Genomic DNA, 12,824 nt, shown 5'->3' on the forward strand with positions numbered 1-12,824 from the left:
TTATTATCCTAAGTTTCAGTTTTGTTTTTTGTGTGTGTTAATTTTTAGGCCCATTTCTGTGCTTTCTTTGTTGACACATTCTAGCAGTAGTTGAAGATCTTGAATGTTTGTTGTAATTAAAGCAGTATCATCTGCATAGCATAAGTTATTAGTTGGCTGTTCATGATTACACTTTCCTTTCTTCTTTCTAAGGCCTTGAGAAATAAGACTTGTCTCACTTCTCTTTCAACTTTGATATTGCTTATTTTATTCTGATGTTGTCTGTTAGGACAGATGCAGTCTGGTCCCAGTAATAGTTTTTAATGATTCTAACTTCCTTATCATCTAGGTCTAGTTGTTCTGAGATGTTTGTGATTTTATTATGTTGGACCTTCTCAAAATAAATTAAAGATGGCAAGAAATTATATTCTTGATTTCATCCTTTATCCAGGTGTAAGCAAACAAAGTTTGATTGTGCTTAGTATCTCATAATAGGATACTAAGGCAACTGATGCAAAGTCATTAGCCTCTGTATACAAGTAGCCCAGTCTCGTGCTACTTGTATACAGAGGCTAATGACTTCGCAATGACAGTGAAGTGACTTCATGCAGTCTTTGTCTGCTTACACTTGGATGGAGGATGAAACCAAGAATATAATTTCTGCTAGCAAAGGTTGGTTGATTGGTAGAGCCTCTGATACTCATGGCTCAAGCAAAAAGTTAAGTAAGTTTGAGCGTGGTTAGTGTTTGGAAGGGGTCAATCGTTTGATGCTGTTGACATGCTCTCCCTCAATAAGTCTTTGGACTCCCTGGAGGTGTCACATAATAATAATAATAATAATATTTACACTCTTAAATAGATTCAGTTTAAGTCTGCAGGATTCCTTAACTAAACTGAACAAATTGGGAAATCAAAAGACAAAATACTATGAAAATTGGCAGGAACATTGAAAACATCAGCTGTATCCTGAATGGAGAACCTATAAACAAATAAACTGTGGCATATGTGTTACTTTATAGTTATGGATACCCCACAGGTTTCAGAACTATATATGAAATTCTTGCTTGCACACTCCTAACAATACATAAATCACAACTCCACCTGATCGTAGAATACTGTTCTCATATATGGGGTGGTGTATCAAAAACTAAACTAATGATGCTATTCAGATAAGGGCTATCTGATTAAATGGTGACCTCCACATCCCTCAGATTCACTCCAACTTTCTCACAAATGTTTTGTTTCTATCTCATGCCTGTTTTACAGGTATTTTCACTGGCACCGTTTAACAAACTGAACTGCTATTATTTCTCCAACTTTCCCTTAAGCTTGTAAGCACAAATACACAACCTACTGGTAGTCATCATTCATTTACAGAATAATTGCAAACACATTAAACCAACTTTTCTACTGCCCTTTTCATTCCAGCCACCTGTGAGCTTTGAAACTGTCTTCAGTTTTCTTCAAGCCTACATATATCCAATTGTGAACAAAGCATATCAACAGGTTCCTTCTTTCTTCCTGCCTACTTATGCACACACACACACAGCGCTGATGTGCTATAGGTTTTGCAACCTTTGTAGGAATTGATATATATTTTAAAAAAATGTAAAAAAAAAAAGATTATTATTTTTTTTTTTATCACCCAGTGTGAGACCATCATCTGCTTATTATAAGCCTAAAGTAGCTTGAAAAAGTGTTCTATTTTGCTTTTTTTTAGAAGAATTTCTGGAATAGATTATCTTTTGAATTTTCTGTTCCTTAGTATACTCCAGTAGTAAAACATGACGAGTTTACTACCTTTTGTGGGTAGAATTCACAGTGAAAAGTTTTTGCACCCTGTTATCCCTTCTGTAAGAATATTCAAATATGACTGTAAAGTAAAGAAAAATAGAAACTATTTTCAGAATGTAAACATTATTTTAATAAACAAAGTACAGGTGAGTTACAAATATCACATTATCATTTCCCAAACATTTCGTGTGTGCAAAAAATGTACACATTAAGAGTGGGAAAAAAAAATAGGCAAAAGTCATGTTGTGCCAAAGTGCACAAGGTTATTTTAATTGTTCATTCGTATCTTGCTCAGTTATTATATTATTTGGCAAGAATCAGCATTCCAGTTCATACCAAACTATTTTTCAGTACCAAATGGATTTTTTTTTCTTTCATAAATGGATTTTTTTAAATTCTATTTTACTGTTGAGTTACATGTCGAACTGCAAAGAGCACAATTCAAAGAACACAAAAATTATATCTGAACATCTCCAATCTAACAGACATCAACCTGAGATCTGTATCTTTCATGAAATAGAAGGCTGTACATTATGTGACCTGAATTTGGCATTGGCACAGTGTGAAGGATATTGCAATGCCAGGCACATTCAAGGCAAAGCTGTAAGGTTTAATATTCTATGCCCTAAGATGAATAAGGCAAAGTATGGTTAAGGCACACCTGTGTCCCTAGCCAGCAGTGCACAAGGAAATGGTATGGTAATCCTTTTTCCCCCCTCGAGTTTAACTTTTTCTTCCTTGGCAAGCAGGCACCCTCTTAGGGTTTGTTTAAGACGCAGGAGACACCTCTCTGAAATGCTCATTACTGTACTGAATGATAAGCTTCATTATATAAAGGTTTGCCAAATGCAGATATAGCTACTTAACTTAAATCTAGTAGTCAAATAGTCATATATGCTTTCACCAAATCTTTACACAAGGAGAATCACTACAATGTAATGAGAATCTAAGATAAGGATAAGAAGACATCACTTCTCAGACATAATCTAAAACCTTGTTCTTCAACCTGTGGTCTGCGGACCGGCACTGGTCTGTGGAAATTTCCTGGTGGTCTGCCAAATATTTCCAAAAATTTCTTCGTCTCTCAGAAACAATGCTCCAGCCACGTATATCAAATTTTCTAACCTCTAAGCAGCAGGAGATGTTGCACTACCTAAAAATCGTAATTTTATACCATTGGATTTAATAAATAAAATACTATCTACATTGATTTATATTTCTATCTTAGCCGTCAGCCGGTCTGCGAAATATTTCTCCTATTTTCCCCGGTCCGCAGGTGAAAAAAGGTTGAAGAACGCTGATCTAAAACACAGTTTTAAGATGTGATTTCTTGGTGTCAACATCCAATGTTTTGGCTGTTGCATTTCGAAATGATGAAAAAAAAAAAAAAAAGCTGATGCCTGCTAGATTTTATACCATAATACACATATATATTTTTTAATTCAGTTCTTTTAATGTGTTTGATACTATATCAATGATAGCACCTTGATAATTTATTAAAAAACAATCACATGAAAATAACAACAATGTTGTTCTGTCCAATTTCTAGCTATTAAAAAGTATTAAACTTCATGTTAGCTTTCTTTCTTTTTCTTTTTTAAATACTAAAGTTAAGAATAAAGTGATCCACCAAGGCCATAATGTGTTTAGTGAAAAATTCACTGTACAATAACAGCACAACTGTCATCTGAAACCTAGCATATTTCCTGGCCAGCAGGATACGTTTATCATTTTTTCCCCAACTAGATGCTAATATAGTATTGTTACCACTCAATGATGATTGAATTAACATAAGTGATATGAAATTAGCAGTGAATATGTTTTCAACAATTGCATATTACTTACTACTTATAACACTGTGTATGTACAAGCATGCAGTTTTCTGGAATAACATAAACTAGGTAACATAATCCTACTCAATGAAAACTGAAATCTGGGTTATATATAGTATATGCACATCATTATTATTTTTTAACAATCAGATGCCTGTTAACTATTGCTGTTACTATCCAAATGTGAGCTAGTCTTATATGATCCAAAAGTTATTTTAATAAATAAAGTTTTAATTATTACATGAAATCTAGTAGCACCAAAATGCAATTTACAGGAAAACTATCTGTTGAAACGAATTTGCATAATAGCTAGTTATAGAAAAATGCATAAAAGTAAAGAAAGAAATTAGAATTCCTTAGTTAAATTTATGTCATGAAAATGATGATAATAATAAGCTATTATTTTCCTTAAATTGTAGAATTAAATTAATACATAAAAATGATTATATGAAACCAAGATGGATCACTCTATGGCACATTTACACATTTTCAATTCTTGCCAAATGTTTATTAAAAATTCATAAGTATCAAAATATGACAAGAATAACTTGTAAGAAATACAGTTCAGTGACCATCTGATATGTTTTACTGCCTGTTGCAATAGCAACAGCTTGTACATTTCAAAAAAGTACTGTTAAGTTTAACTGATACAAATCAATAATTCTCCTACTTCTTAGTATTTCTCTATAAATATGCACATGCGTGTGTGCACGCACACACACACACACACACACACACACACACACACACACACACACACACACACACACATGCATGCGCACGCACACACACACACATACAGTGAAATAAAATTTGTACAGGCAATGGTTAAAGAAGTAAAACTATATATTACAGAGAAAGAGAGAGACAAATGAGCATCAAATGTGCTAGTGTGCATAACTATGTCTTAAATACTAATTACTAGTGCTATATTATAACACACATTTTCGTGTGCACTGAATAAATCATAAAGTAAATTTCATCCCAGCATAAAAAAATGCCAGACAACTGCTAGCAACAGGCTAAAATTCTTCTCGCAGAGAAATACAGTAATTTGTACAAAATGACATCATGATGATCTACTTAAATTAATTACACACTGAAATGCAATGATGTACACATAAATTTATTAAATTATGGAACATATATATATATATATATATCTTAAAATGCTTGGTCAATAAGGAATCTATTGGAAGGAGCACAAAATGAAGGATAATAACATTGTATAGTACAGTTTTTATCAAGTGCATCCTAAGAAAAATGCAAAGCATGAAAATCTAGCTCATAATTTACTATGACACAAAATAACAATAATTTCAACAAGAACAAAGAAAGAATTAATGCCTACACGGCATAAAGTTAACAAGATATGGATAGATATTCTACATCTACATTTTTTGCCAAACACTTCCATACAACCTAACATATAAACATAAGAAAACATTCCAGGAATGTCATATATATCCATAGATATATACGGTATGAATATTTCCATGGGCTCTATAGATGTGTCTGTTCATACTTATAAACATGTAAATGATTCATTGTTTTTCAATTAATTAAGACTTGTCATATATAACTATGAACTTATACAAGACAACCACATATAAAGTGCAGCGATTATGTGGTATTTTTATAGTACTATATAACATAATCAAACAAAAAAGACTTGCTATATTTACAACCAACCATATGCACGAATATGCCAACGATATTAACAAGATGTAAAATGCATTCATGTATGATTGTCTGCTGAGTTATATAAATATTAAATAAAACAGGATAATAAAAAAAGAAACAAAAACGATTATGGATACTCTTGATGGAAACAGTATATACTTGATCTGTTCAACTGGCTGCTGAACACACTATATTTAATACAAAAAAGAAGTGAGAAATTTAAACATATGCAAGTTTTTTTGCGGCAACAGCACATCACAGCACAGAATAGCATATTAGTCAATGTTGAAACAGAAGTGTTTGTATGTCTGTATGAGAGAGAGAGAGTATATTTGCATGGTTGTAAAAAGAAAATTTACAGGATGAACACTCATTTCAGACTTGTGTAGACAAGCAGCCAAAAATATAAGTGAACAAGACAAATTAGACAATTCACACAGTTACCAACAGTGATATCTAAGAACAACTTCGGCACAGTAATACTCCTGTAAAATATCCACCTACCAGGAATACTAATCTTAAAATGACCAGAAGAAATGGAGATCAAGTGCTCATATAAAGTGCAATACACAAACACTTCACAAGTTTCAGATGAAAATAGTAAATTAACTGTAAGAATGAGTACAGAAGTATTCATGCTTCGGTAAACTGCCATTTTTCACTATTTTTTTTAAAATAGATTTCTAATATATTAATTTACAAATATAAGATAAATACCCTGAAGAGTTTTTGCTTATTTTTTTAAAAAAATAATAGAAATTCTGGAGCTTTGCATATACAACATATGGTATAAAATTTTGTCTGGTAAATCTGAAGAATTATTATTTATTCCCATAGAGAAACTGGTACTGTTACTGTAGAAATTAATGGTGACTTCTAACAAACTGACTACATAGAACACTAAAAGCATGAAACTTTGTAAAAATGTGACAAATATTTATAAAGACTGATGCAAAGGCAGAAACAGTAATATGAAAAAAGCACCGCAGTGTGTGTGTGAGAGAGAAAGGGAGAGAGAGAAAAAACAGGAAAAGATATGGATTAGAGAAGTGGAAGAGAATGAGGATGATGAAAACAGATGTTGCATAGAGAATAGTTAGAATCTGATGTTTGGTCAGCACCCTGCTGTAATATCGGTACAGCCATCCTACTTAGCGGTTGGACCCTGAATTTATACTGTCACAGTGTGTGAAACTACACATTTCTTTGATAGGCACGCTATATTACATTACAAGTATAATCTGAGAGTGTGCAGTTACTACACACATGTGCTTTCACATGTACAAAATGCATATGTATTCCTATTATACATGTTTTGAAATATTACAGTTGAAGAAAAAAATTCATTTTAAAAAATCTGCTTTTTGAAGCAACTATCTTAAGTACACACTAAAATTACAACCCTTTTAAAGGATCCTTGCATTTTACATTTTTCTCCTCTCAAAAAAAAAAGCTTCAATATATATTAAAAATTACTATAATTAACACAAGTTAATATATGGCATGATCTGTACTAAATAACAATTAACTTGTTTGTACTCATACCTTTAAAATTTCATTTACAGAACAAAATCATTTCATATATTTAACAAAATCATATAATAAATTTCAATCACATGCCTTATATATAATATATAAGTATATATATGTGTGTGTGACACACACATAAAACTGCTTATGCTCATTGTTTCTTCATATCTACTTGACTGACTAATACTTGCGATTGTCACCTAGCGATTGTTCTTCTAAAACTTTTAAATCACTCTTAACAAATTTTGCATACTGTTTATGGAATGTTGATTGGCTCAAATTCATTAGTGAACCAGAAAAAAATAAGGAACATAGATGGTGAGAGGGAAGGAAAAACTGAAATCTTCACATTCTTGCTTCTTTAATTGGGTGAATGTTCTATGTAGGCATGTATCAAATGGCAGTTTTTGGCACTTGTTTCTGGGCTAAGAGAGTGGCACAGTTATTATAAGGAAGCCAATTTCTTACCAACCGAGTGGGAAGAGATTTCTTTAATAGCCTGTAGGATTCTTTTGATATGACCAACTTTAGAAATCCCAAGTTCCTGAAACCATAACAAAGTATATTAAAAGAAATGAATTCATTAATTTTTATCTACTTAATTACAATGATTTTTTTCTTATCATTACTTGCTAACCAGAAACAGACCAAAAATGTGAACTTGTTTTAATGCACGAAATCTTTATTTTGAATTCTTATTCCAACAGCATAAAAAGCAGATTTTCATTCATATCATTAGACATTTTTGGGGGGGCAGGGGATAATTAAATTTTTGTGTTCTCATTTTTTTTTCTATATATTACCGACCGATTTCTAACTGAATAAAATTTATTTCAAGTTTAGAACGTTTTTCTGCTTGATTATCAAGTAAATTATAATTTATCAAGAAATTATATTCTTGTTTTAATTCATTATCCAAGCTTAAGCATATGAAGTAGTTTCACAATTAGTATACTTGTATGTGTGTGTGTGTGTGTGTGTATATATATATATATATATATATATATATAGAGAGAGAGAGAGAGAGAGAGAGAGAGAGACTGTTGACTTCACATTAATTGCATCAGTAGCTCATAATGCATAGTACACTTCTTTTCAGGCATGTTTATTAGTGACCCTTTCTATGCATTATAGAAAGGGTGACTATCCAAACAAGTTTGACCTTTATTGAGGTTTCATTCAGTGAGAGTTACACCAGTCCACGCGGTTAGCCTAGTGGCTGTGCGCTTCACAAACATATGCTGGGGAAGGAGTGTCCTAGGTTTGATTCCCGTCGGTGATGTGAGGAGCTGAAGGATCTTCCCCAGCCATAGCCAAGTTAGCCAGTCTTGGGTGTGGACAGTAGGTTTTTACCCCAGGTTATCCTGGAGTTTTTCATCCCGTAAAGCAGGCAAACAGCCATGAGAACTCAACGCTACAGACATAGGATACACAGAGGGGGGGGGGGCATAGGGCTGACCACCTTATCCTGTGAACAGTTTGAGGTCTGATGATTAATAAACCCTCGACACTGCAAGGTAAAAGAGGGAAAGGAAGATGAGATGAGACGACGAGAGTTACACCCTAGAAGATATGGAGGTTAAATCAATGCAGAAGACATATATTCTCCATATACAAATAGTAAAATGGTGTACCACCATATTATTAAAATAGGTGGGAACAGTTGTCGAAAGTTCCAATTGATTACTAAATAAATTATAATAGAGAAGAAATTATATTCTTATCTTAATCCTTTACCTTTACTCTACTAGTTGAACAAAGTTTGTTCAACTGGTCTACTTGTATATAGAGGCTGCTGACTTCATCCTTCCCAAGACACCAAGGCAATCAGATCTGCAGTATTAGTCTAGATGTAGTTGTATCAAAGCCTTACAAAGAGGAATAATAAATATGTACTCTAAACTTCGATTCTCCATCCACCATCAATCCCAAATCCCTACACTCATCAATTCTGCATTCCAGTTCATCAATGTAACACACAGCATGTAATCTTTTCATCTCACCTTGCATTTTGCTACATTAAACTGAAAACTATTATCCTTTGCCCACACTGCTTTACATCACCAGCAAACAACTGGATCTTCTACTTCTTTAGCCTCTTTCCATTTCACTGCTGGATATAGACCTCTCCCCAGGGCCGTCACCAGATTAGATTGCACCCTGAGGCAAACAATTAAATATTGCCTTTGATGGATTATAAGACAAAAATATAAGAAAATCTCCAATTGCTGTTGTGCTTTTATTTCAAGAGAAACATTAATGCAAAACGATTACATAGTAATCTTAATTAAATGTTCACTCTACAGAGATATCGCACAATAAAACTGTTTATAAGCTCTTCAAAATTTAAATTATAAGCTATGTCCGCCTCTATCGATATAGTTGCTAGACCAACCAATCTTTCTGGTCATTGCTGTTCGCAAATAATTTTTAATCAATTTAAGCTTGGAAAAACTTCTTTCCGCACTTGCTGAGCTAACAGGACTACACTAACAGGAATTGTTAGTGTAGCGACGGTGCCTACTGCAATATGACTGAATGAGCGTCCTTATTAAGCCATGCCATGAGGTAGGCTGCCTCTATGCTATGCCTTGTCGATGGTACTGCCTCTCCCTTAACTTTCTAATTCTGTCTGTCTCATGTCCAGCCTTTGTAGATCATCCCTACATTTTGTTCTTTGGCAACCTTTGCTTCTCTTTCCTTCTCTTGGTATCCACTCAGTGCCTTTCATGTGGCAATCTATTAATATGACCAGCCCATCTCCATTTGCCTTTGCATGCGTGTGCGCAAGCCTGCAACATGTGCTACAAGTGTTAGTTTTTCTTCCTGAAGATGTTTCTGTGACAGACAAAATCTTGGAAGAATTAAAAATAGTTTTTTTTTATCCTTTCTGAGTGCTGTTTCTTATAGTCCATTAAATCTCCAACATGATGCCCTCCCAGCACTTAAGTCTTAGCACACATAGTACAGAGCCCTGTGGCACTTCACTGGTAGCCTACATTCTTCTCGGTTCTACCCCACCAGATTTCCATGCAAGTGTCATGTCAGATAACTCTATAAAGTCCAGCAGTATTATGATGTAGCCATTTTATTTATCCAATTCAACAACCATTTTGTTATAAAAAGTGGGTAAATTATCATGGTAAGCCCTAACCTTCACAGTAATGCTGTCCCATTCCCATAAATTATCATGTCCATTAATTCTTGAATTCTACTCGTAACCAACTTTTCCAATACCTTAACCACCACTCCTGAGATAGTAATAATCCTGTATTGGCTTTTTCTGTCTTGGAGGCTTCCTTTTTCAGGATCATGCCAGAGTTGTCATCTAAATTAAGCAGCTTGGTCAGAGGCACAATTTCATAACACACAGGTGAAATAGACCCATTTAATCCTATGGCCATATTTACACAGATATTTTGTAATATCCTAAATGGATCTTTTATTCTCATATCAGTCCCTGCAGTATGTCCACCTGGATGATAAATTTTTCACAAAATGATCATTCAGTACATCAACAATTTCTTTAGTTTTTATCGTTGGCATTCATTGAAATTATCCTTTCATAATCATTCTTCCTCCTTATTCATTACATAACCAAAAAACTGGAATCTCAGAAAATTTTCTCTCACAATCTGATTTTGCCCTACTTACCATGTTAGTTACCTGTCTTGCCTGTGCTTTGTATTATTCATGAGTATATTGGTCACTTTTTTTTCTTTATATGCCCTTCACGTTTTTTTTTTTCTTTTTTTTTTTTTTTTTGTGTTACTGCTGCTTTCCTTAAACCGTCCTATTTCCCATGCACTACTAACATTCCTCCCTTGTAGTCTCTTATGCCACGGCAATGCTCCAAGCTACCTCCTAAGCATGGTTATAATTACTGGCTCTTTAGTTTCACAAATAGTCTTTCTTAACTGAAAATTCTGCATGTTTAGCAACCTCCCAGGTTAAGATTGCATGATACTTTTTCTCCAATTGGAGCTAGAGAGGCTACTTAGGTTATGCATACATCTTCTGATTACTAGATCCAGCTCTGTCTTCTATTACCAGATCCAGCATTTTAAATCCAATGTCCACTCCATCATATGTTGTTCAAGGTAAGCATTTCTTAGTAGCTATATAAATTCTATTTCTATCCAACCATGTGCCCTTTCCAATCTATGTTCCTATAGTTGGAGGCCCCTAAATGTGATAACCTGATGATGCATGGCATCCACATCTTTCTGTACACTTCTATGGCTTATAGCTGCAATCAAGTACTTATATATTTTGTTTTGTTTACCTTTATCTCACACTAGACAGCCTCTGTAGAATAAAAGTTGGGAATATTAACTGAGACCTAAGCTGGAGAGATAGAGAATCTTATCAGACAGATACAAAGCAAACTTTCCACAGCATAGATTTCACTTTTAGTAAAAAACAGAGTCTTTGTACAGAGAGGGATAGGGTGAGTAAAGTGATGGTGAACACATAAAAAATGACATCAATAACAACAATGGTGCAAGCAACTGAAGACCAGTTGATGATCCTTCATCAGACTTGCAATGATTCGTTTTTATGACTGTCTTTTTTGTGTTCTATTCTTAAGACAGGTATGCTTTAGGAACACACATGAAATCTTGCATATCAGATTTAACTGATTTTAAGGACCTGAAAACAGAATGTAACTGAAAACAAAACCAGAGGAGACAGAAAGAAGCAAACAGACTTTCAACACATTGTAACTACTTATTTAAAATAATTTTAACTTATTCATTTCGATTATTGGATGACTGAATTTTAAATTTTTTTAATGATAATTCCACTCATGAAAGATGGTAAACTTATAATGAAATATTTCTGACACTGAATGATTTTTGTGCTATTTAACTATTGCAAATTTGGGTCTCTATTTATAACCAGTATAACAAGTCAAAATTTTACCAACAGAATTTTTAGCATTTAAACCACCTGATTATAATAATCTGAATCCAGCAGAAATCTACTAGAAGCCATATGCATTACTCTCCCATCTGGAAACAAATGTGGTGATTTAATTTTTTGACTGTCACATATTTCTGGTATTAAAAAAAAAGTACTTCATTTGGTTTTTCATTTTACTGTTATTCCTTTTATTATGCTTTTACTAGATTTTCTGATTATACTTTATATATCAACTCTGCACACCATGGGCAAGTGATTAAAGAGAAGAAAGTAGTCCGGTAATGTGTTTTTTGAAGAGATGGAGGTGGTAGGCATTGAGGAAAATGGTACAGGGAAAACTGTTCCAAAGGATAAAGGTATATAGAATGAAAGAAGAGGAAAAGAAGTTAGATTGGTGAGTCTACGTACAGCTGAATGGTATATGGATGTTGACCAGTAGCTGCCTGTATATGATTAGAGGGAAGTGGAGAACAGTGGTGGGCAGTTTAGTGGAGCAGCATCCATGGAAATACCTATACAAAAGATGTAATGTAAAAACAGAGCATCTATGGGAAAGAAAACTGAGGGAGTCAGTGAGAGAAGGAGCATCTATTAAGCAAACAGCTCTCTTTTAGATACAATTCAGCATTCTGAGGGAGGTTTATGGTGCACCATCTTAGTTGTGAAAGAATAATCTAAGGTTGGTCAGATTTGGGATTTATAAAGTGTTAGGAGTTAAGAAGAAGAAGAGAAGTAATGTTAAGAACAAAAAACAATACCATGATATTATTATTATTCTCCTCTTCTTCTTCAACCTACTAGTTCTGTCCACTGCTGGACGAAGTGGCCTGAAGTGGCTTGAAAAAGTCCTATGTTTGGTCTTTTAAGTAGGATTTCCAGATTATTAAAAAAATACAATTTTAAAAATAAATAAAAATTAAACAATAATAAAATTAAAAAATCCTTATTTCATAGGTGAGAGTGATATTAAAAGTTTTACAGTTTAAGAAAGATATGAAAAACTCTTCAGCGTAGGTTAATTTCTCTTACACTATTTTTATTTTTGATTTTCACTCTTTGATTCCATGTCCCAAAGTGCTA

General features: G+C 33.6%; 1 protein-coding gene across 1 annotated transcript in view; it reads right to left on the minus strand.

Moving 5' to 3' along the window:
* Positions 1 to 1,879: 1,879 nt before the first annotated feature.
* Positions 1,880 to 12,824, minus strand: part of LOC150094898 (diacylglycerol kinase delta) — a 566,581-nt gene continuing 555,636 nt past the window's right edge. Inside the window, exon 29 of the mRNA XM_090411584.1 lies at positions 1,880 to 7,362. Coding sequence (XP_090267710.1) covers positions 7,264 to 7,362 — 99 coding nt within the window. The 3' untranslated portion in view covers positions 1,880 to 7,263. The remainder of the gene's footprint in view (positions 7,363 to 12,824) is intronic.

This window comes from Typopeltis vanoorti, chromosome 21, assembly GCF_054136105.1.
Source record: "Typopeltis vanoorti isolate ZY-2024b chromosome 21, IOZ_Tvanoo_1.0, whole genome shotgun sequence".
In the NCBI taxonomy this organism is placed as follows: Eukaryota; Metazoa; Arthropoda; class Arachnida; order Uropygi; family Thelyphonidae; genus Typopeltis; species Typopeltis vanoorti.